A 25,422-nucleotide genomic window follows, 5' to 3' on the forward strand; every position below is an offset into this window, starting at 1 on the left:
ACTGAGGCTGCGAGACCCACGGGGACCTTGCCGCCTCCCACAGAGATGCAGGATCTCCTTAGCCGCTCTTTCCTCGATGCCACCAGAGCTCACCATGCCGAGTGCCCAACCGGAGAACCAGCCAGCGACAAGCGTGATCCGTCTGCCTCGCCACCCGACCTCCAAGCCGGTCACTCTCTAGCTCTGTCCTTCTCTCCACTTCTGGAGGGAGCCAGACCAATAATAATGGTAACCCCGACAAGCCACGAGGCCAACACAGCAGTTAAATACGTTCCCAGCTAAGCGCGGAACACCGTGCGCAGAATACGCTCAGTGGCTTTCGGTTCAGCCTTCGTCCGTTCGGACGGCTGTGGAGAAACCCAGCTCCCTCTACAAGGATATCGGCAAATACTCAGATCGATATTCCATCTGCTTGGGGTAAAGAATTCTATGGAAGCTTAGTTCGCACGCACCGGCCTTAGGATGTGTTGACTCAGGAAAGCAAGTGGCATTTCTAAGGTAAAGCAATCACGTGAACCACTGGCGAAAGTGATTTTCGCAGCGGGACACCGGACACTCGTTATGGAGCGCATGTGTGTCTCCATTCCAGAACCCCCGGTTTACAGAAAACCCCAATTGACTGAGAAGTGGAAGGGGGGGGACAGAATTGTTGCAGACTTGTTATTTGGACAGCCAGAGCTGAGCTGGGCTTTGGGGACCGTCCAATCCAATGTGTGTGTGTGTGTGTCCCCCACACCTCTTCCCTCCAGATCTCAAACGCGGAACAGATGAAAGCGAAGAACAGGTCCTCGGGCTATGAAACGTCCAAAGCCAGAGACATCACGTCCCCCTCCTCAGAACTGTTGAACTACCTGTGCTGGGTGCCAGAGGTCCAGGAAACGCGGCCTGAAAACCACGCGAAACCCCCGCTCCTTCCCCTCCCTTAATGGAGACGTAAAACCTGGAGAGTGAGGTCACAGAGTCTGTTTCCTCCCAGGTCCTGACTCCTGGCACAGTGCTCTCTCTACTTTACCAAGGGACAAGACGTCAGCGTTCAACCCCAGGACCACCTCCCTCCTTCCTTCAGGTTCACGTGCCAATAATTCCCCGGTTCTGCGGTCGAGCCTGCCCGTCCCGCATACCCCAAGTTCTTTAGTTCTGCGCTCCACCCTCTAGGGGAGCTCCACACACCCTCCCTCTTTATTCATCCCCTCTCTGCACCCCCAACCTTCTCTCTCTACCCGGCCGCAGGGAGAAGTGCTGACTGGGGTCAAAGACAAGGTCAGGGAGGTGGTTGGGATGGCACCACGGGTGGGGTTTTGGGGCTCACCCTTTGTCCACATCGCGAGCCCCGCTCTGTGCCATGCAGTGCACGCGGGGCCTCGTTTGGTTCTGGTTACCACACGGCAGTGGTTCGCAAACAGGAGCGATTTAAATTGGCTGATGTTTGGAGATATTTTTGGTTGTCGTGAGGCAGAGGGGAGATTTCTGCCGGCCTCTGGTAGGTGGAGGCCCGGGGTGCTCCTGAACGTCCTGCGCTGCCCAGGACGGCCCCCACCACAAAGCACTCCCGGCCCCCCAGTGTCCACAGTGCCAAAGTCGAGGAACCCTGTGCCCTCATCCGATAGATGAGAAGCGGGCTCACCACCGATTGTTCAGAGACTGCGCGGCGAAGCCGGGAGGTGAGCCCAGCAACATGTGATTCCGAAGGACACCCTCGCTCAACTGTTGTGCTGACGCGGCCACAGACAGCACCATGATGCCTACAGGGTGAAGCCCAGTGCCTCCGGCTGTTCTCGGGGTCTTTTACGGGCCGTCCTCTGACCGTCCTGACTGCTGGTCAGTCAGAGATGTTTGCTGTGTCCACCTCAGCGGCCCTTCCCCATCTATACTCACACTGTTCCCTCCAGCGGCTCCTATGTGACCCGGCTTAAGCGTCTGCTCCCTCGCACACTCTCCCACGCTCCTCTGAGCAAGTCCTCAGCACTTTATCTTCATCGACCTGTCTCAGGAGCACACTTATTTGATAATCAGCAAGCTTCCTGGGTGCCAGACACTGCGTGTGCTCTGCCCACGTTTTCTCACGTCATCCCCGCTGTGACCCTGTGGGTCGGCCTCATAATCCCCATTTGATGAAGGAGGAAGCTGGGACTCAGAGGAGCGAAGTGACCAAGCTGGAATCAGAGCACCGAGGCGCCTAGAGTGGGGAAGGGACGCGGACCTCTGCTCCCCAGGCCCCTGGGCTTTCCTGCCGGGGCTCACCAACCAGGCAGGACCCAGCCTCCACTCCCCGTCCCCGTCTCCAGCTGTAAAGGGGCTGAGTCAGAGAGGATGCAGGCCTGCTGCTGGCAGCCCCCCACCCCCAAACCCGGGGCAGGAATCACAGCAGGAAGCAGACAGTTGCTGACATTCATCAGGCACATGCAGGGTAATTTGCATCATCGAAATGACTTAATTCTCAAAGCAACCCTGTTGGGTACATATTATTAATTTCTTCTTTCCCAGTTGAGACATGAGGATTCTAAGCACCCGATCTGTTTATTGGCTTTGGTTAAGATCACAGACGAGGCACCTGGCAGGGCCAGGGTGTGACCCTGGGAATTCCTCTAGGATCCTCTTTGTCTGCTAGGACAAAGCGGCTTTCAGGTGGGTGAGAGGAAACACTTTCTAGCCTTGCAAGCTGTCAAAAAATGAAACGGGTTCTATGAGCTCCCTGGATGCAGAGGGGACTCAGCCCGTAGGTGGTAATCACCTGTCAGGGATGCCTGGGGACATCGGCCATGCTGAGATCCCCAGTCCCCTCTCTGAGTCTGTGGGCAGGAAACCTCCTTCTCACACCTCTCCTCCCCCTGTTCTAATCAGAGGGTGTGGTCACCGTCTGGGGTGACCAAGGTGCCTGTGCTCTAAGAGGGTGACACTTTCTTGGTCTCTCTTTCACTTAGCGTGCCTGCAGGGTGAGGACTGGGATCAGGCTGAGAGAGCCTCCTTATGACCCTGGTCCAGGCTGCAAGATCCAACCAGGCTCCCGGATGCTCTGCATTTATGCAGAGAATGACACTCGATTAAGGACACTCGATTCCTGGGCTCTCCCTACAGAGCACTGGGGGAGAGACAGCTGTTTCCCAGGTTGGGTCTAGAGTATTTCTGGGTCCCTAGCCAGCAGGCTGTATTGGTCTTATCCATTTCCCACCCACATATCTCATCCTTTCCAGCTCTAGATCGGAGAGCACACACTGGAAAGTTCCCATCATGACTTCCATCTTTTGGCGGTGAAAAACTCCCTGGCTTTGGAGGCCATCAAGGAACAAACAGGTGGATAATGACAGTGTCACTGACACTGACACAGTGTTGGAATTTGAGAAGGAAGGACAACCCCTATGTTTACACACTCCAGAGGTAAACTTAGGAGTGTTTTCTGGGATAGCTTTTTTTTTACTAAATGTGATTGTTTCCGGTATGAAAAACAGAGAGCCGAACAAAGCTGTAATCATCAAGACAGCATGGTATTGGCACAAAAACAGACACATAGACCAATGGAATAGAATAGAAACCCCAGAACTAGACCCACAAATGTATGGCCAACTCATCTTTGACAAAGCAGGAAAGAATATACAATGGAAAAAACACAGTCTCTTTAACAAATGGTGCTGGGAGAACTGGACAGCAACATGCAGAAGATTGAAACTAGACCACTTTCTCACACCATTCACAAAAATAAACTCAAAATGGATAAAGGACCTGAATGTGAGACAGGAAACCATCCAAACCCTAGAGGAGAAAGCAGGAAAAGACCTCTCTGACCTCAGCCGTAGCAATTTCTTACTTGACACATCCCCAAAGGCAAGGGAATTAAAAGCAAAAATGAAATACTGGGACCTTATGAAGATAAAAAGCTTCTGCACAGCAAAGGAAACAACCAACAAAACTAAAAGGCAACCAATGGAATGGGAAAAGATAGTTGCAAATGACATATCGGACAAAGGGCTAGTATCCAAAATCTATAAAGAACTCACCAAACTCCACACCCAAAAAACAAATAACCCAGTGAAGAAATGGGCAGAAAACATGAATAGACACTTCTCTAAAGAAGACATCCGGATGGCCAACAGGCACATGAAAAGATGCTCAATGTCACTCCTCATCAGGGAAATACAAATCAAAACCACACTCAGATATCACCTCACGCCAGTCAGAGTGGCCAAAATGAACAATTCAGGAGACCATAGATGCTGGAGAGGATGTGGAGAAACGGGAACCTTCTTGCACTGTTGGTGGGAATGCAAACTGGTGCAGCCACTCTGGAAAACAGTGTGGAGGTTCCTCAAAAAATTAAAAATAGACCTACCCTATGACCCAGCAATAGCACTGCTAGGAATTTACCCAAGGGATACAGGAGTACTGATGCATAGGGGCACTTGTACCCCAATGTTTATAGCAGCACTTTCAACAATAGCCAAATTATGGAAAGAGCCTAAATGTCCATCAACTGATGAATGGATAAAAAAATTGTGGTTTACATACACAATGGAGTACTACGTGGCAATGAGAAAGAATGAAATATGGCCCTTTGTAGCAACATGGATGGAACTGGAGAGTGTGATGCTAAGTGAAATAAGCCATACAGAGAAAGACAGATACCATATGGTTTCACTCTTATGTGGATCCTGAGAAACTTAACAGGAACCCATGGGGGAGGGGAAGGAAAAAAAAAAAGAGGTTAGAGTGGGAGAGAGCCAAAGCATAAGAGACTCTTGAAAACTGAGAACAAAATGACGGTTGATGGGGGTGGGGGAGAGAAGAAAGTGGGTGATGGGCATTGAGGAGGGCATCTGTTGGGATGAGCACTGGGTGTTGTATGGAAACCAATTTGACAATAAATTTCATATTAAATAAATAAATAAATTTTAAAAAATGGAAAAAGAAAAAAGAAAAAAAAGAAAAACAGCCGAGTATTTGCATAAACCTGTCCAAGGTGAAGCCAGACCAAGACATCTGTGAGAAAGGTTTACACGAGCACATAACAGGTGTCCTTTCACTGAACCAACCACTCTGTCCCCATGCCGAAGGCTCCAATACCACCGTGCGCCTGTCCTTCTTCTCCTGAACATGGCATTTGAATCTCTGAGTAGAAAACTCAGTCGAATTAAAAGTGACACAATTCATTTTGGAACGAGCAAGAGCCACTCTATCCTTGGGCCTTTTTGTCAAGTCCTCATCTTTGACTGTTCTGACCCGTGGGGAATGACAGATGTTAAACAAAAATGAAAACAAAAAGAAAAAGAACAAAAAACCCCACGGGCCCAAAATGTCGTCACTTAGAAAACGATAAAGCCAATTAGATCTGCAAATGTACCCGACTGATTTTTATTTAACACAGACAATGGACTTTCCGCTGGTGAACACCCAATCATGCCTGGGGCAACCACTCGCCCAGGGTATCTGTGTGACTGAGGATATCAGACAAATAGCATCTGAAGGATGCCTGTGTCCTGTGGTCATACAGCGTCAGGGACTCTCAATGAAACCAGCACCAATGAAACCGGCAGATGACCAAGGAACCACCCAAGAATAAGATGGATTTTTTTCATTCAGTGCCTGAGAAAACTAACAAGTTCATATATATTCACATATATATTTTTTAAATTCTAGACACGTCACATATAGTAATTATGTTTTTGAGGCATTCAGAGGAGGTCACTGAGATCGGGAGCACACAATAGTTGCTTAAACTACAGGATGGAAAATAATAATATTTGCATTCCCATGGCTTTGACAGCTTGCAAACTGCTCTCATCCTTCCTTCCTTCCTTCCTTCCTTCCTTCCTTCCTTCCTTCCTTCCTCCTTCCTTCCTCCTTCCTTCCTCCCTCTCTCCCTTCCTTCCTCTCTCCCTTCCTCCCTCCCTCCCTTCCTTCCTTCCTTCCTTCTTCCTTCCTCCCTTCCTTCCTTCCTTCCTTCCTTCCTTCCTTCCTTCCTCACCCTGTATCACACACACTGGCGCCCCCTGCCTTCAGGGAGTGCACTTCCGCTGGCCTGGATGTGCGTGGACACAAATGACTGTGACACACTGAAAATCGTGGCTCTGGGCAGGGACACTGTTGCTGGACAAGGCAAGTGACACACAAATCCCACGTCTCCTTCCAGCAGCGCTGAGAGACCCTGCGGTAACCGCAGCTCCATGAAACAGACCGAAGGCTGTTACCCCATTGCACCAACAGGGAAACCAAGGTCAAGGGGCATTGTTGGCAAACGATTCTTGTGCAGACAACAAACGCCTCAAAATGAGCTCGTCATAATTCTTTCCGCCAAAATAAAAATGTTATTAGTCGCAGTTACTTGTCTTTGGCTATCGCATTCAGTGAAATACAAACAAAAGTACGTACCGAACGCCCCGATTTTATGGGACATCTACCTCTGTGCTCAGGGCAGATACAGGGAAAACACACAAAGAGGAAAGGAACATGGCCTTATACTGAAAGAGCCTCGAAATGAGCTGGAGGGTCAGGCACGGATGCAGTGTCGTGGGATGAAAGACGGCAGCGTCTGAAACCACGATGCCGAGGTGCTCGGGGCATTCGAGCTGCTGGCCTTGACGGAAGATCTTCCCCGCTGGGACGTCCTTTTCCCGCCAGCAGAGTGAGGCGGCTGGACCAGGAGCTCGCTCGGGGCCCCTCTAATGCTCAGGGACCCCAGGCACACAGATGATCAGGACGGAGACCCGGGGCCTCTGACTCCTCACGCGTGCGCGCCTCCCCAGCCGAATGGCTGGCCGACAGCACCCCAGTCCGGGTGGACCTGAGCCCCTGCTCCCCGTGCTCCCCGTGCAGGCACACATCTTACCCAGCCCCGCAGCAGCTCGTAGGCCGTGATACCCAGGGACCACCAGTCGACGGGGTACGAGTAGCCGGGGCCTCCCTCCACATACACCTGGAACACTTCCGGGGCTGCCAAAGACAGGACAAAGACGATGTCACTGAACGTCACAGTTTACACTCACCAGCCCTCAGAGAGGGGACATGGGGACAGTAACCCAGCTTCTCGGAGGGCGGAGCCAGGACTCCGTCCACTGCACCATGTGGTTCCTGCCCTCTGTAAGCCACAAGCGGGCTCGAGAACAAAATGCAGGCATGCCCGGAAACACAGGTGTGTCCCCCGGGGAGGTACCCAAATGGGGTGCTCTGGAGCACCCGGGTGGCCCAGTCGGTGGAGCGTCCGACTTCAGCTCAGGTCATGATCTCACGGTCCGTGAGTTCGAGCCCCGCGTCGGGCTCTGTGCTGACAGCTCAGAGCCTGGAGCCTGCTTCGGATTCTGTGTCTCCCTCTCTCTCTGCCCCTCCCCTGCTCATGCTCTGTCTCTTAAAAATAAATAAACGTTAAGAAACTTTTTTAAATAAAAGGAGTTTTCAAGAAACATTTAAAAAAATTGAAAAATTAAAAACCAAATGGGGTGCACCAAGTGCGGGGTGGAGGCGGTCTGCTGGGGGGAGGTGGGTTGGGGGAGCGGGAATCCCAGGCAGCACGAACACGGGTGGGGTAAGATCTCAGCTAAGAGGAAGAAACCGCACCTTGACAAATGTCACTCTGCTTCTGGCACTGACGCCGGGTCAGGCATGCCGACAACCGGGGACGTTTGGGACCCTTTGAGCCTGCTGCCAATCTCAGGAAACCGTTTTAGTTTAGCATAGGTGGGATCTATGAGGACCTCCCCGAGTTGGAAAATCCAGAGACAGAAGGCAGATCGCGGGTGCCCCAGGCTGGGGGAGGGGCAGATGGGGGGTGACCACTGAATGGGTGTCCTCTGGGGGACATGAAGACGTTCTGGAACTAGACAGAGGTGGTGGCTGGGTGGTGCTGAGAATGTACTCCATGCGACAGAATTGCTCCTTTAAAACGGCGAGTTTTGGTCTGTGAATCAATCTCACCTCAGCTGAGCGAAAAGTGAAGGCTGGACGGCCGAGTGTGCTGGGCCCTGATTCTTATTCTTCAGGGCACTGCGGTGGTGCTGGGGGGTCCCTTGGCCCTGAGGCTCCCTAACGTGCCGAGTGGTGGGGTCATCTCACTGCCTCGCCCCAAAATCAACAAGGCCAGGAGGGCATCTATGCTGTGATTGCTCATCTCGGCTTCCAGAAAAACTTTGGGAAATGTGGATCTTTTCCAGCAAATTAATTTGCAGACATAATTCCATTTTACAGTCGTCACAGCAGCCAAAATCTGTCCCTTGGAACCACAATGTGCTGTGATTAAAGAGGTCACGACTCAGATTTCAGAATGGTCTTCAGTGAGCATGGGAATGGGGAGGGCTGGACGAGGCAGGCGACACGGACGCTGGAATCTGGGCCCTTGGGCTGCTGGACACCTGCCCCCAACCAGCCGCCACACACCGGCCGCCCCGGCGATGCTCTCCACTTGCTTCGTATCTTAGAGGGCACACTCACCCACGGGTTCTCCTTTCCTCTTCACAAGAGCCCCCAGGGTCACGTTTGCATGGGGCCCATTTTATAGATGAGGCTCAGAGAGGGACGGAGGCGTGAAGGAAGTCCCACAGCCGGGAGGTGCAAAGCTGAGGTGTGCCTTTTACACTGGCAGAATCCCTGTTTGAAGTAACGTTTGTATCGATGTTTCTTTAAGCACAAAAAGTCACTCGGCCTAAATTGGGGAGGAGGCAGGACTGGGAATCTGAGCAAATGTCCCCTTGGGTTATTTGAGCCTCACAAGGGAACTGATGTGGTGTGCTGGGAAACCGAAAGCAGATCGGTGTGGCTGGAAAGGAGTTTAGCAAGTGACTTAAGCGTCTCTGTCTCAGTTTGGTGAAATGCGGATAATAAGAACGGTTTATTCATCGAGCCGTGATGAGGATTAAATAAGACAGTATGTGCCAAGGGTTCAGCCCGATGCCTGGCTGGTCCAGAGTGAGCGCTCCGGAAATCTCAGGCATGGCTTGCATTGGTAGAGTTGGCATTCAAATCTCTTCTCCCTGTCACGCTCAGCCTCAACGCCGTCCACCCTGTCACCCCGAAGCCTGGGGGTCACCCTAAACTTCATCCTCATGACCTACTGGTCTCCAGACCCTGACTTGCACATTTTTAGCATCTTTGTGTCTGCTCGTTCTTTCCGTTGTAGATCGACCTGCCTTCAGAGGTGGGGATCTTGCCTGTTCATTAGGCATCCTATGAACAGATACTTGATTCCTTCGCAGGTGCTAGCACCGAGCTGTGCCCCTCTGTAACCCACTGGATCCGACCATGAGCTTGAGGCCGGGCACCGATCTTGAGGGACTTCCTTCCCTGCATCTCAGTCTGTGCACCTGGCCTCTTCTGTCTGTGCTGAGTGTTCTGGAACATCGTGCTGTCTGTGCGTTCCCAGGGCCTGGACAGCTCCTGGCCCAGCCCATGGGTTCAGTAAGTGCAGGAGGCAGGGACACGCCCACGACTGCAGCGATGGCTGTGTGCGCGGACGTGGTCCCCATAAATCCCTGACAGGTCCAGCAGCCCCAGCCCATTCAGAATTCAGGGTACAAGCAGCATTCCGTCCTGGCTGTCATGACCCATCAAGTGACAAATGTCTGTGACCCGTGACTGCACTCCCAGAGACGGTGACATTCTTGCCTCCCGTGCACACTTGGGGCTGACGACAGAACATGAAAAACATTTTTGTCATAATCCACATGCCACCGAAATGAGCGCTTTGGTGGCCCGGAATCACAGTGCGTCGAAGTGAGAGCATCGGGCAGGTGTAAAGCTGGAGGTCAGGTACGAGACTCCTCCCGAATGTGGATGGAGGAAAAAGAACAACCAGCTGTCCAGGGTCCAGGCCGAGGGTCTTATGATGCCCCAGGCACCCAATGAGGCAGGTGCTATAATGATCTCCATTTTCAGAGGAGACAGTAGAGGCATGAAGGGGTGTGGCGGGTTGAATACTATCCCTCCAAAGCTATATCCAAGTGCTAACCTCTGGTACCTGTGAATGGGACTCTATTTGGAAGCAGCCTCTTTGCAGATATAATTAAGGATTCAAGATAAAATCATCTCAAGTAAATTGTAGGGCCCACGCTAAACCCAATTACTGACGTCCTTATAGGAGAGAAAAGAACGGGGCTGGAGACACAGAGAGGGCCATGGGAGCCCGCAGAGACTGGAGAGGCCACAAACCCAGGAACCCCTGGGGCCAATGGAGGCCAGAAGAGGCAAGGAAGGGTCCTCCCCTAGAGTCTCCCGAGGGAGCACAGCCCTGCTGACATCTTGGTAAGGATTTGGCCTCCAGAACGTCGAGGGAGTGACCTTCTCTTGTGTTTGTGTACTTTGTTGTACAGCCCAAGGAGATCACTAAGAGGGGCCACGGACTTGCCCCAGGCCATCTAGCTGGTGTGGCAGAGCTGGGCTTCGCCTCCCTCGGTCTTGTGACTCCAGAGTCCTTTCTCCTGTACTAAGGTGACTGCCAGGAGTTATGTGAGGACGGGTCCTGATGCTCCCTTACGCCTTCCTTCCCTCCCAGGGCCTGGCGCTCAGCCAAGTATACAGTAGGCATTTAATAATGCACATCCGTTGGCTCTTTCACCCCTGATGCCATAAAGCCGGACCATGCCTCAGAAGTAGAGATGGCTGGTGGCCTTAGAGTGTCAGCACGACAGAAGCGAAGGGTCTCTTGGAAACCATCTTGCATCGTCCCCTCCCTTTTGGAACTGGCCACAGGGCTTGAGGGGGAGGAATGGTTTGCCTCGGCCACCCCCTCGCTAGCCCTGCTATTAAGTCTAGAACCCTGATCCTGACTCCCAGGTTCAGGGGACGCACCACTGTAACAGTTAAATTCCACCATCAGAGCCAGGTGACTCCACCAGGCACAGCTCCTGTACCCGCTTCCTCCTCTGTGTGGACTTACAGCCCTTGCTCAGATCTCCTGCAGCGGTCTCCCCACCAGTCCTCAGGCCTCCAGAGTCGTCTTCTCCAGTCTGTCCTTCTCAATTCTGACGGGGGAGCTGGCTTTCTGATCCGGGACGCAGGCCACGGTTGCACCCAGCTTAAAGGTCTCCCTGACGGGACCACCATCCCTACCACTTCCAGCCCAGGGCACAGTACAGCTGTTCATTTATTACCACGAGTTGTGATTTTACTTATGACACCAAGAGCTGCAATACTAACGTGGCCGTTTATTGAACATCGACCACGTGCTGTAAGTTCTTCAAGGTTTTTCACATAGATTATTTACTCCTCAGCAAAGCTAATATTTACAGGGCATGAACTATAGTTTCACACTCCACTTGATCCTCGGAAGGGCCTTGGGAGGCAGCGCTATTATGATCTTCAATCCTGGAAGCTGGGGTTTGGAGTAGTTAAGTAACAGGCCTGGGGGCACAGCCGGGAGACTCAGAGCCTTATCTGAACCCAGCGTCCCCTCCCCCTTTCTCTGGGGTCATCCAGAACGATGATCGGAACCTTGCTCGGTCTCCCTCAAAATCCAGACATCTTCCACCAAATTACACCATGTTTATGCTGAAACATGCTGAAAATAAAAATAATCCACATGCATACATCCACATGCATAATGTATACTTTATATGTTTAAAAAAATTTTTTTAATTTTTAAAAATGTTTATTGATTTTTTGAGAGCGAGAGACAGAGCGTGAGTGGGAGAGGGGCAGAGAGAGAAGGGGGGACACAGAATCCGCAGCAGGGTCCAGGCTCTGAGCTGTCAGCACAGAGCCCGACGCGGGGCTCGAACCCACAAACTGTGAGATCGGGACCTGAGCCAAGGTCAGACGCTCAACCGACTGAGCCACCCAGGTGCTGCTACTTTATGCGTTGTATATTCCAAAATCTCTACAAGGTCATTGCATCAAATCTCTGAATTAAAATCACTCCAAGTTTTTCTATTTGCTATAGAATAAAGTTCAAGCGCCCCAGCACGAGAATTCCTAAAATCCGGCCCCGACCTCGTCCTGGGGCCCTGTCTTGATTCTGCTCATTTTGCCCAAGTGCAAAAAATAGGATATACTTTATTTTTAATTTTCTGTGGCTTGTCTCATAATCTTTATTCTATTTTTTATACTCACAAACTCCTACTTATCCTTCAAGACCCAGACCAAATTTGACTCCCCCTGTGGAATGTTGAGTACCATGCTGTTCCTCTGTTCTTCCCTATTACCCTCTCCTATTCTAGGGTCTCAGCAAACCCTGGTCTGTACCTCCCCGCAGCACTGACTATGCTATATTTTAATTAATGGCATGCATTTCCACCTTCCTCACTGGGATGTGAGCCCTTGGAGGGCAGGGATATATGACTAAGTCAGCCGCTGATGCTCAGGGATTAGCACGGAGCTGGTCTAGAAGTGGATGCTCAGTGCATCCGAGTAGCAAAGAAATTGGTCAGAGTCCTAGCTTCGAGTCTCAGTGGCTACCATTGCCGGTTGTTTGTCATTGGGCGAGGACTCAACCCCTGTATGAGTCTCAGATTCCGTGGAATAATAAAAGCCCCTACCCCACAGCGAGCTAACATAAGCGATGCATTTAATACAGGGACAGACACACAGCAAGTTCTCAACAGACGGGACCCAGTTATCGTTATACGAATTCATTATTGCATGAGCAATGAAATGCTCGCGTAAGTGAAAGCCCAGCTCGTGGAGGTCCATGTCGTACTTGTTCCCCAAATGATTCAAGAGCTCCCTCCTAATTCTTTGCGTTAAAGCGTGCTGAAAAGCTGTGGGAAGCAGAGATAAGCAGCATCCCCGGCTTTTGCCTGGATCCCTTGGGGGTCATTTATATTTCTTTGGCTCTCAAGCTAGCCAGATGAATTCAGGTGTCACACACTTGGAGAAGAAACGAAACTACGGCGTCAGTCTGATCAATTCTCTCCTTCTGGAAACACCAGCAGCATTATTAGCAACTGAAATGAAAGCATTGAGACACTGTTCAGGTGTTGACCATTAGGACTTCGTAAGTCTACACAAGAAGGAAGAGAAGGGAAGTGTGATTGGCTAATAAGGAAATATGAAAATAAATGACGTGCCAGAACCAGAAAACGACTTCATGCTAAACATGTCAGAGTAAACTAGTCGCTTAAAAAGAAAAAGGACTTTGGAAGTTTTCCTAGAGAATGGTGTTCTAACTGGAAGCACAGAATTAGACTCAGGGCATTTTACACAGTCAGTATGTGAAACTGGGGATCTCACAGCACGTTATGCTGACAGAAAAGTTCACGGGCACCTCGATGGCTCAGTCGGTTAAGCATCTGATTCTTTACTTTGGCTCAGGTCATGATCCCACGGTTTGTAGGTTCAAGCCTGCGTTGGGCTCTGTGCTGACATCTTGGGGCCTCCTTGGGATTCTCTCTCTCTCTCCGCCTCTCTCTTTGGCCCTCCTGCTCTCTCTCTCAAAAATATAAATAAACTTGAAAAAAGAAAAGCTCATTTATATAGTGTCTGTCTCTTAAAGGATTCCAAGATTCTGTTTATCCACAAAAATTAATGCTCTTAAAAATTTTTTTTAATGTTTTATTTATTTTTAAGAGAGAGAGAGAGAGACAGTGTGAGCAGGAGAGGGGCAGAGAGAGAGACACACACACAGAGAATCCAAAGCAGGCTTCCGGCTCTGAGCCGTCAGCACAGAGCCCGATGCGGGGCTCGAACTCAGGAACCTTGAGATCATGACCTGAGCCAAAGTTGGACGCTCAACTGACAGAGCCACCCAGGCGCCCTGAAAATTAATGCTCTTTAAAATGCCCCCCAGGGGCGCCTGGGTGGCGCAGTCGGTTAGGCGTCCGACTTCAGCCAGGTCACGATCTCGCGGTCCGGGAGTTCGAGCCCCGCGTCAGGCTCTGGGCTGATGGCTCAGAGCCTGGAGCCTGTTTCTGATTCTGTGTCTCCCTCTCTCTCTGCCCCTCCCCCGTTCATGCTCTGTCTCTCTCTCTGTCCCAAAAATAAAAATAAACGTTGAAAAAAAATAAAATAAAAAAAAAAAATAAAATGCCCCCCTGAACCTACCATAGGGTGAGAGACTTCTGTTACAGTGATTACCGAATTGCTGAAGGTTGTGTGCAGGCTTAAGTAAGAGAATAGAACCGCTGTCCAGATGCAAGGGGAATTCACCTCTCCTCACAGGCTCTTCTCTGCTGACCTCACTGTATATTCATGAAGAGACTAGGAGGCTGTTGAAAGCTTGCCTTGATGCAGGATTGGGGAAGAGAGAGCAACTGCTTCCGGAGGGCACAGAGCTCTTCCGAGGTTCAGCTCCCCATGCCCCTTTGGAACAAAAGCCTTATAAAGCAGGAAGGGCGGAAGATTCTGTGACCACAAGGGCACAGGTGAATACTCACTGAGCGTGAGAGGCAAGGAACAGAAAAATAAAATCTCTACCTCTGGGAAGGGACAGAAAATCATCCTGGGCTCAGACAATTCATGGTTTCCCATTGCTGGGAGAGAGGCAGGGTCAATGAGAAAGACCCATCCCCGAGACAAGATGTTGGGCGAAACAGAGCCCAGCGAAGACTGGCTGAGCCAAGACAACAGGGAACGTGTAGTCCCCTGTGCCCTGCTGCCCCCAACCAGACCAAGTATCGAGTAACAAGAAGGAAGAGAAGGAACAGGAGTGAGACCTTCTCTAAGGCACAGGCCCATAGAGAAAGCCTGAAGCGGAAGGTAGAACAGGAACATTGAGGGAACACTAACTCGGGAGGAGGTGTGTTGAGAGTAACCATACCGACCCTGACTCAGCTCAACCCCTGATTAGACTGACTCAGTTCTCCCATACACACAACACTAAAGGCACAGTCGTGGGAGAGACACATTCATTTCCAGGTATAAACACTGTCCTACGTGAAATGTCCAGTCTTTCACCAAAAGCTGTAAGACACATGATGGAAAGAAAAAACAAAAACCTAGTGTGAAGAGACACAGCACTCAACAGAACCATGTTCGGATATGAACCAGATGTGAGAACTAACAGACAGGGCAGTTCCTGTCATCTCAAACATCTAGTGGAAAAAACAGTGCACATTAAAAAATGGGGATTTCAACCAAAAGATGGAACCTATAAAAGAATCAGATGGAAACTCTAACAATAATAAAAACAAAGCAAAACATAGTGCCAGAGATAAAGCATGCTTCCAACATGCTTCACCAATAGACTTGAAACAGCCAAGGACAAAAGAGGTGAACTTGAAGGTAAGTCGAATGAAATTATTCAAAGTGGCAAATAAGAGAAAAAAAAAGTGGGAGAAATAACAGAGAATCCAACTGCTATGGGGAAATATGGAAGGTCTAACATACATGTAACTGAAATCTCAGAAACAGAGAGAGAGAGAGAGAGAGCGAGGGAGAGGGAGAGAACGGGTCAGAAAAAATGTTTACAGAGATAACAATCAGGAATTTTCCAAAAAATTGTGTCACCAAACCACACATGTCTAAGAAGCCCCAAGAACACCAACCAGGATAAACACAACATGACAAAAGAAACAACATGCATAAGCACATCGTATCTAAAGCCAAAGAGAAAGGGAAAATCTTGAAGGCAGCTGAAGAAAAAAGGCATATGACCCACAGGAAAGCAAAGATAGGGATTATGGCAAATTTGTTGTCGGAAACATTGCCATAAGCGAGAGAGTGACATATTTAAGCACCAAAAGAGAAAAAAAAATTGAATCCAGAATTCTGTTAAGATCTCTTTTTAAAATGTACACAAGGGGCGCCTGGGTGGTGCAGTCGGTTAAGCGTCCGGCTTCAGCCAGGTCACGATCTCGCGGTCCGTGAGTTCGAGCCCCGCGTCGGGCTCTGGGCTGATGGCTCGGAGCCTGGAGCCTGCTTCCAATTCTGTGTCTCCCTCTCTCTCTGCCCCTCCCCCATTCATGCTCTGTCTCTCTCTGTCCCAAAAATAAATAAAAAACGTTGAAAAAAAAATTAAAAAAAAATGTACACAAATGAAGACTTTTTGCAGCAAACAATAAAAAAATGAAGGAATTCGCTACCAGCAGACTTTCAACTATAAGAATTGGTGAAGCAAGCCTTTCAGGTAGAATGAATTTGATATCCTGTAGAAACTGAGGCTGCACAAAGAAACAAAAAATACCGGAAGTGGGTAAAAGGAATGTAAATGTAAAATCAGTATTTTTCATTTCTAACCACTTTAAAATATAATTCACTGTCTGAAGCAAACATAAAATCAATTAATAATATATCTACAGCACAATAAAACAAAAGATAGGTGGGAGGAACTGGAAGTATATTACTGTAAGATTTAAAACATTTTTTTTTAACATTTATTCATTTTTGAGGGAGGGAGGGAGGGAGGGAGGGAGAGAGAGAGAGAGAGAGTACATGAGTGGGGAAGGGGCAGAGAGAGAGGGAGATTCAGAATCCAAAGCAGGCTCCAGGCTCTGAGCTGTCCGCGCAGAGCCCGACGTGGGGCTTGAACCCACAAACTGTAAGATCATGATCTGAGCTGAAGTCACACGTTTAACCGACTGAGCCACCCAGGTACCCCTGTGAGATTTGTTTAAATGTTTATTTTTGAGAGAGAGAGTGCACGTGGGGGAGGGGCAGAGAGAGAAGGGGACAGAAGATCCAAAGCAGGCTCTGCACTGACAGCAGCAAGCCTGATGTGGGGCTTGAACTCATGAACCGTGAGATCAGAACCAGAGCTGAAGTCAGACGCTCACCTGACTGAGCCACCCAGGTGCCCCTATTGTAAGATTCTTACATTACACATGAAGCAGTATGATTTCAAGGTAGATGCAGATTAATTGATGGTGTATATTATAAATATAGGACAACCTCTAGCTATGATTTTTTAAAAAGAGGTAGGAATAGTAAACCAATAGGGAATTAAAGTGGGATCATACAAAATGGTGAACGAATCCAAAATAAAGCAGAAGAGCAGCAAATGAATAGAGAACAAATGGAACAAAGAAAAAGCAAGGTGATGGATTTCAATCCAACCATCTCACTAATTACATTAAGCGTAAATGGTCTAAACATCAATGGAAAGCAGAAATTATTGGCTTGGATTAAAAAAAGGCTGCCTACATAACATGTACTTAAAATACAAAGATACAGGTTAAACATGAATGGATGGAAAAAGATATTATCAGGGGTGTTCTGGAACAGGCTTATCCCAGCTCATCTCTCTCCTACTCTGTGTTCGATGATGTCACACTGATAACTTGAAGTCAGTCACGGTGGGTGGACTTACATCACAAAAATCAGCAAAATCTACAAATCAGTGACTTTCTTCCTCTTTACCAGAGAGCTAGTTGTTAAACATTTACTGGTACCCCACTGGAAATACCATGCAAACATCAACAAAAGAAAGCTGAAGTGGCTATATTAATATCACACAAAGACACTCTTAATACAAAGAACAACCTGAGGGTTGCCGGAAGGGAGGAGGGTGGGGCGATGGGCTAAATGGGTGATGGGCATTAAGGAGGGCACTTGGTGGGATGAGCACCGGGTGTTATACGGAAGTGAGGAATCGCTAAATTCTACTCCCGAAACCATATGTTACTATGGTTAGTTAACTATATGTTAACTAACCTGAATTTAAATAAATATATTTAAAAATAAATAACCGAATAAACAAACATTAAAAAGTTCATTTAAGGCCAACTGAAAAAAAAACAGACTTCAGAACATGGAAGAAGATGTTATGTAATGACACACACAACAATTTAGCAAGAAGATGTAGTAATCCTAAAAATGTACACACCTTACTGCGGAGCATCCAACTATGTGAGACAAAACTGTAATGCAAAGAAAAATAGGCAAATTCACAATTACGGTTGGGGATTTCAACACTTAATGATAAATAGACAGAAAATCAATAAGAATAGGGGCGCCTGGGTGGCTCAGTTGGTTAAACATCCAACTTTGGCTCAGGTCATGATCTCGCAGTTTGTGAGTTCGAGCCTCATGTCGGGCTCTGTGCTGACAGCTTCGGGTTCTGTGTCTCCCTCTCTCTCTCTGCCCCTCCCTGGCTCATGCTCTGTCTCTCTCTCTCTCTCTCTCTCAAAAATAAATAACATTTAAAAAAAATAAAAAGAACAAATTAAACCCGAAGCAAGCAGAAGGAAGTTAATAAAAAAGATCAGAGCAGAAATCAATAAAACAGAGAAAATCAATGAAACTAAAAACTGGTTCTTTAAAAAGATGAATACGTGTGATAAACCTCTAACCAAAATGACCAGGAAAATCACAGAGAAAACACAAATGACCAATTCCAGAATGAAAGAGGAGACATCACTGCCGAATCTACACTCATTACAAAGGTAACCAGGGGATATTACAAATGACTGTAAGCCCAAATGTTTGCAAGGTTACATGAAATGGAGAAATTTCTTGAAAGACGCAAATGACCAAATCCTAGCCAATATTTACTTTCTTCTTCTGACTTAAGGAGAAATAAACAGAATAGACCATCTTTATTAAAGAAATTCAATTCATAGTTTAAAAGCTTCCTGTAAAGAACTCTAGGCCCAAATATCTTCACTGGCCAATTCTACCAATTCTATATGTTAGAAAGAATACCAATTCTACACAGTTTTTCCAGAAGTGTAAGAGGACAGAACATTTCCCAACTTACACTGCCAGTGTTACTGTGGTACCAAAATCATACAAAGATGTTACGAGAAAAAGAAAACTAAAAAATTCATAAAGCTAGGGGTAAATATTGTAAATGAGGCATTAGCAAACTGATTCTATCATTATATAAAAAGGAAAATACATTATGACCAAGTGAGATTTATTATGGAAATATAAGGAAAGTCCAACCTTCTGAAATCAGTCAATATCTTTCAACAGATTATAGAAACCACATGAGTGTCTCAGTGGGCTGAGAAAAGATATTTCACAAAATTCAACATGCATTTATGATTTTTAAAAACCCCAAGGGGGGCGCCTGGGTGGCGCAGTCGGTTAAGCGTCCGACTTCAGCCAGGTCACGATCTCGCGGTCCGTGAGTTCGAGCCCCGCGTCAGGCTCTGGGCTGATGGCTCGGAGCCTGGAGCCTGTTTCTGATTCTGTGTCTCCCTCTCTCTCTGCCCCTCCCTCGTTCATGCTGTGTCTCTCTCTGTCCCAAAAATAAAATAAAAAAAAAACGTTGAAAAAAAAAAAAAAAAAAAAAAAAAAAACCCCAAGAAAGTTGGAAATACATGGAACTTCCTTAACCTGGTAAAGAATAACTAACTACAAAGAACCTTATAGCTAATACCAACACAACAGTAAAAAAACTAAATGCTTTCTAAGATCAGGATCAAGGCCAAGTGTATTGAATGTTCTAGCTACAGCAACAAGACAAAAGAAAAATAAAAGGCATGCAGATTAGGAAGGAGGAAATAAAACTACCCTGATTTGCAAACATGATTACCTACATAGAAAGCCCAAAGAATTTACTGCCAAAGCTGCTAGGACTGAGAAGTGAGTTCAGCAAAGTTACAGGATACAAGGTCAACATACAAAACTCAACTGTATCTCTATAGATCAGTAATTAATGATTGATAACTAATTTTTAAGGTTTTTATTTAAATTCCAGTTAGTTAACATCCAGCATAATATGCGTTTCAGATGTACAATATAGTGATTCAACAATTCTATACAACACCCAGTGCTCGTCATGGTAAGTATAGTCCTTAAGCACCATCACCTATTCCAACCATCCCCGTAACCACCTCCTCTCTGGTGACCATTAGTTCTCTGTAGTTAAAGTCTGTTTCTTGGTTTGCCTCTCTCCCTCTTTTTTTCCCTCCCTTTGCTCTTTTGTTTGTTTGTTTCTTAAATTCCACATGCGTGAAATCATATGGTATTTGTCTTTCTCTGACCTACTTGTTTCACTTAGCATACATAATACTCTCTAGCTCCATCCACATCATTGCAAAATGGCAAGATTTCATTCTTTTCCATGGCTGAGTAATACTCCATTGTAAATATATATGCCACATCTTACATGCACCCCCATGTCTATAGCACCATTATCTACAATAACCAAGTTATGGAAACAGCCCAAGTGTCCGTCTGCTGATGAATGGAGATGGTAACTAGGTTTTTTTTTTTAATGTACCATTTGGATAGCACCAAAATCCATAAGATACTTAGGTATAAGTGTAAAAAAATATGTACAAAATCTGTACGTTGAAAACTATATTGATGGAAGAATCCAAGAAATCCTAAATCTATGGAGAGATACTCTGTGGTTGGAAGGCTCCACACTGTTTGGGTGTCACTTCTGTCTAAACTCATCTGTAGATTCAGTGCCATTCTAACAAAAACCCAGAGGTTTCTTTGTTTTGTTTTTGTAGAAATTAACAAGTGTATTCTAAAGTTTTAGTGAAAAGGGAAAGGATCTAGAATAGCCAAAATGATTTTCAAAAGAAGAAAAAAGTTGGAAGACTCTCCCTACCTGATTTCAAGGATTATTGTAAAGGTATGGGGAAAAGTATGATCTCAGGTAGGGCATAAACAAATAGACCAATGGGACAGGAAAGAATCCAGAAACAGATGTACACATTTACGGCCAATTGAGTTTTGACAAACTGCAAAGTCAACCCAGTTGAGAAGGAACAGTCTTTTCATCAAAGCATGCTGGAACTATTGGACAGCTGGATGCAAATGAAGCTTGATTCACACCTCACACCATATGAAGAACTAAATTAAAAATGCATGTAGCTTTTTTTTTTTTTAATTTTTTTCCAACGTTTATTTATTTTTGGGACAGAGAGAGACAGAGCATGAACGGGGGAGGGGCAAAGAGAGAGGGAGACACAGAATCGGAAGCAGGCTCCAGGCTCTGGGCCATCATCAGCCCAGAGCCCGATGCGGGGCTCGAACTCACGGACTGCGAGATCGTGACCTGGCTGAAGTCGGACGCTTAACTGACTGCGCCACCCAGGTGCCCCTGCATGTAGCTTTAAGTAGAAAATCCAAAAGTATAACACGTTTACAAGAAAACAAAGGGAAAAAAATCTCTGTGACCTCATGTGAGGAAAAGATGTTTAGATACAACACCAAATACACAATCAATCAACACATTTTTTTTTTAATTGGACTGTATCAAAATTTAAAGCTCTGCTTCTAAAAAGATTCTATTAAGGTGATAGAAAGACAAGCTACTGACTGGCCAAAATTTTTGCAAAACTTGATATCTAATAAAGGACTAATATGCAGCATATATAAAGAATTCTCAAAAAAGCTTGATTAAGAAAAGTCACTATGGCCAAATCATGGCCAAATGATTTGAACAGAAGGTGTCTAGGTGGAAAATAAGCAAATGAAAATATGTAAAACACCATTAGTCACTAGGGAATTGTAAATTAGAACCACCACCTCCGTAATAGAATGATTAATAGGACAACAATAACCACAGGATAATAACCAGCACTGGTGAGCACCTAGAGCAACTGGAGCCCTCATACGTTGCTTGTGGGATGTAAAATGGTCCAGTCATCCCGGAAAACAGCTCGCCAGTTTCTCAGAAAGTTCAACATATGCTTACCATATGACCCGGCAATCCTGCTTCTAGCTAATTATTCTAGAGAAGTGGAAACTTAAGTTCATATAAAAAACCTGAATGCCGATGTTTACAGTGGCTTTATACATAATTATGTAAAACTGGAAACAATTCAAAAGTCCTTCAGCTGGTGAATGGATGAAGTAATCATGTATATTCATCCAGTGGTATTCTACTTAGCAATCAAAAGGAAAGCTACTGCTACATGGATAAATCTCGAATACATCATTTGAAGTGAAAAAAAAAAAAGGAAAACAAAACAGATTTGAAAGGCTATAGACAATACAACTCCGTTTCTATGACTTTCTGGAATAGTCCAAACTGATCACTGGTTGCCAGGGACTGGGATGAGGGAATTTTGGGGGTGATGGAACTGTTCTAGACTCTCTTGCGGTGGTGCTTATATGACTGTCTGTGTCCAAATTCACAGAACTGTACATTAAAAGAGTGTATTTTCCTGCATGAATATTGTTACTCAAAAGTAAACATCTCAAACTACAGATTTATCAGGTTGATGATTTTTAAAGTGATTATCTACCTTACAAATAGCCAAGCCAATGCATGCAGGAAAATTATCTGTTTGTTCTCAGATGTATTTTGGAGCCATAGAACACTATTTGGCACATAGAAAGTGCTCAATAGATTTCTGTTGAATGGATGAATGGATGGATGGATGGATGGATGGATGGATGGATGGATGGGTGGATGGGTGGATGAATGAATGACAGGTTCTCAGGAAAGACACTGGGCACTGAAGCCTCACTGGCCAGGGTCTGAATGCTGGCTCTGTTACTCCCTCTGACACAAGAGTCAGCAAACTTCACTAGCCTCAATCATTTCAACAAGAAACATACTCCCATCATCATGATGGCTCCAAAGCCACACTTGTCTGCTCACTGCAGCCTCCTGGGGAAGGGAACTAACATTTGGTGAGTGCCGGCACTGGTCCCCCAGTGCACCCAGCGTCCTCCAGCCGACCCTGCTCTGATCGTGAACCAGGAGCTGTTTAGGGTCCGTTTTCCCCACTAGACTGTGAGCTCCGTAAGGCAAGGGGATTCCCAATCCAGGCTCTGGATTCCCAACGCTAAGCTGATACCAAATAACCAACCATCTAAACAATAACGATAGAAATAATGGAAATAATAACAATAACACTACCAGCTACCAGTTGTGTGCATCTACCGTTTGTCAGGCATTACGTTATGTGCCTTCTACAGCCACGGCATGAAATCTTCACAGACAACTTACTAAGGCAGATTGCGAACCATCCACCCCATCTCTCAGATGAGGAAACTATCAGTTGGTCTGGCGGCCAACACTTCTTGAGGACTTGCCGTGTTGAGCATGTTAACGTGCATATGTTGGGTAACGAGATCAGCCACTAGTGTGAGACACCCAGACTGCCCCACGCTGAGGCCACACTTCACCTGGGCCCACTCCTGGCTTTCAGCTCATTCCGCAGTCCCTACCCTGGCACTCAAGACCCTCATCTTTGGCCTGAGTACTGTCAACTCAAGACCTTCATCTTGGTTCCCACCCCACCCCGTCTTGTTCCATAAGCTATAAAAAAAATAAAACTGCATATTTCCCCCCTACACCATGCTGTTGCCTCCTCTGTGCCTTTGCCCTGGCTGTTGCCCCTGCCTGAAATGGCCTCTCCTTGTCCTTACCGAACAGGCAAACTCAGAACGCACCCTCAGAGTCTAACTCAGATTGTCACCTTCTCCAGGAATCTGTCTTGACAGGGTCCTGTTTACACCTGTGCCCACGCGTCTGTCTGCCCCACTAGCCGGGGAGCCTCCAAGGCCCCGGAGAACATCACTCATCTCTGAGCCCTTCATCTCCTAAATGTTCTGTAAATATTCGCTGAATGAACACTTGACTCTTCATTTCACCACAGATGAATAAACTCTGAAGCCCTGGGCGGCCGCTGGAACATTTCTGACTTCTACTCTGGCACATTTCAGAGAGATTTCTATTTTTCTCTGATTGTGAGTGCCATCTGCTCTTTTAATTAATGAAAATTCAGTTCCATGCAAATGCCTCTTCCAGGATCATCCTTCATGAGCAACCTCTGGGAGCTTACTCATCAGCCTGTTCTCTGAATCTGTGTTTGGAACATTCTGGGAGCTTGTTATTGGGCCTTTGAACTGAATCACGCAAGTGAACAAAATCGACCAAGCTGCCACTTGACCTCAGGAGTTTACAGCCGTGGGAGCTGTAGGGTTTGAATTTATTGAGAGAGCTCTCCCTCACCCCGTCCTCCCCAGTAAACTCCCATGGTGTCTGAAAATAGATCCATTGGGTAAATCAGTTGTGCCCGCTAAATCCCGTAAAACTCTCTCCTGTTCACGTGTTCATTAACATAGGGCTGAAGCTCCTTTAACGTTTTATTTATTTTTGAGACAGAGAAAGACAGAGCATGAACAGGGGAGGGGCAGAGAGAGAGGGAGACACAGAATCGGAAACAGGCTCCAGGCTCTGAGCCATCAGCCCAGAGCCCGACGCGGGGCTCGAACTCCCGGACCGCGAGATCGTGACCTGGCTGAAGTCGGACGCTTAACCGACTGCGCCACCCAGGCGCCCCTGAAGCTCCTTTAAATAGAAGGAAACCAGGAGCCCCGAATCCCACGTACACTTGGGACAATAGACTTTTGTCTTGTCTGAGAAATACGGCTTTGCAATGCAGGAACTCCAAGTCAAAAGGCAGCTTGGTATGTGGCAAAAGTGTGGACTTTGGATCCGAACAGATGTGGCTTCAAATTCTGGCTCCTTGACTTGCCAGTGGTGTAACTCTGGGTAGGTGAATCAACCTCCCTGGGCCTCAGCTTCCTCATCTATACAATGGAGAGATGTAGAAACCTCACATGGATCTTCCGAGGGTAGCTCAGGTGGTTAAGCGTTCAACTCTTGGTTTCGGCTCAGGCCACGATATCACGGTCTGTGAGTTCGAGCCCCGCATTGGGCTCCGCACTGACAGTGCAGAGCCTGCTTGGGATTCTCTCTCTCTCTCTCTCTCTCTCTCTCTCTCTCTCTCTCTCTCTCTCCCCCCCCCCCACCCCTGCCCCTCCCCTGCTTGTGCTCGCTCTCTCTCAAAATAAATAGATAATTGCAATGACAAACATGTAGCAGGGTCACAATACGTGTTGGTTTTCTTCTCCCTTTTGGACGTGGGGCCCCTGTGGAGAGTGGCCAGCTGGGTCACCACGTGCCTGCTTCCCCAGAGGCTGGGAGCCAGGACATCACTGGGCAGCCAGGGAATGAGGCTGGGGCAGGCCCGGTGGCATCTCTGAGGAGGTGCCGGAAAGTCTGCTATGCATGGCGATGGAGCAGAGGCAGAGAAGAAAGGGCTGATACAATACTAATCTGAATTTCTCCTGTGGCCTACGGTCTACACTCCTGGAGATCAGTCTGCTTTTTGGGGAATAGCTTAAAGGAAGTCAGAACTAACTTACAGGGTTACGAAGGCGGCTCCAAATGGGACACATTTCTCCTTATGTCCTTTCTGCCTCCTCACTGCCCTTCTGGAGATGATGGCTCCTTCAGCTCTCTTGGCTGCTCCTGGCATGGTGTCCCCTGGGCCTCAGGCTTGGCACTCTTCTTCTCTTCTGCGTCCTCCCTGGGGGACCCTGTCACTGCCTCGGCTCTGCCGAATCTCAGTGCTGGTAACTCCCCAGGTCCACAATCCTGTCCACATCACTCCAGGAGCCCGGACAGCATTTCCCAGACACCTCAATTTCAAACTCAATTTCCTGGAACCCCACACACCTGTGGGCCCCGTTGTGCTTCCCACACAGAGGACATCACTATAGTCTACCTCGCTGTGCAAGACGGAAGCCTGGGAGGCAGCCCTAACATCCCTCCCACTCCTGTTCTCCCACCCATTTGTTAAGTCAGTGGCCTCCTTGGACAGACTAGCCTCAGCTCTGGAACCTTCTGTAAAGGGATTTCAGAATGAC

The 25,422-nt window shown here is 47.5% G+C and overlaps 1 protein-coding gene across 2 annotated transcripts in view; it reads right to left on the reverse strand.

The window, feature by feature from the left end:
- Positions 1–25,422, reverse strand: part of STK32B (serine/threonine kinase 32B) — a 393,873-nt gene that overhangs the window by 25,225 nt on the left and 343,226 nt on the right. For both annotated transcript variants that reach the window (XM_047092009.1, XM_047092008.1), the window contains one exon: positions 6,818–6,921. In XM_047092009.1, coding sequence (XP_046947965.1) covers positions 6,818–6,921 — 104 coding nt within the window. The remainder of the gene's footprint in view (positions 1–6,817; positions 6,922–25,422) is intronic.

The sequence above is a fragment of the Lynx rufus genome, unplaced genomic scaffold (genome assembly GCF_022079265.1).
Source record: "Lynx rufus isolate CCGP_SWC_20201006 ecotype Redwood Valley unplaced genomic scaffold, mLynRuf1.p SCAF_3, whole genome shotgun sequence".
NCBI classification, from domain to species: domain Eukaryota; kingdom Metazoa; phylum Chordata; class Mammalia; order Carnivora; family Felidae; genus Lynx; species Lynx rufus.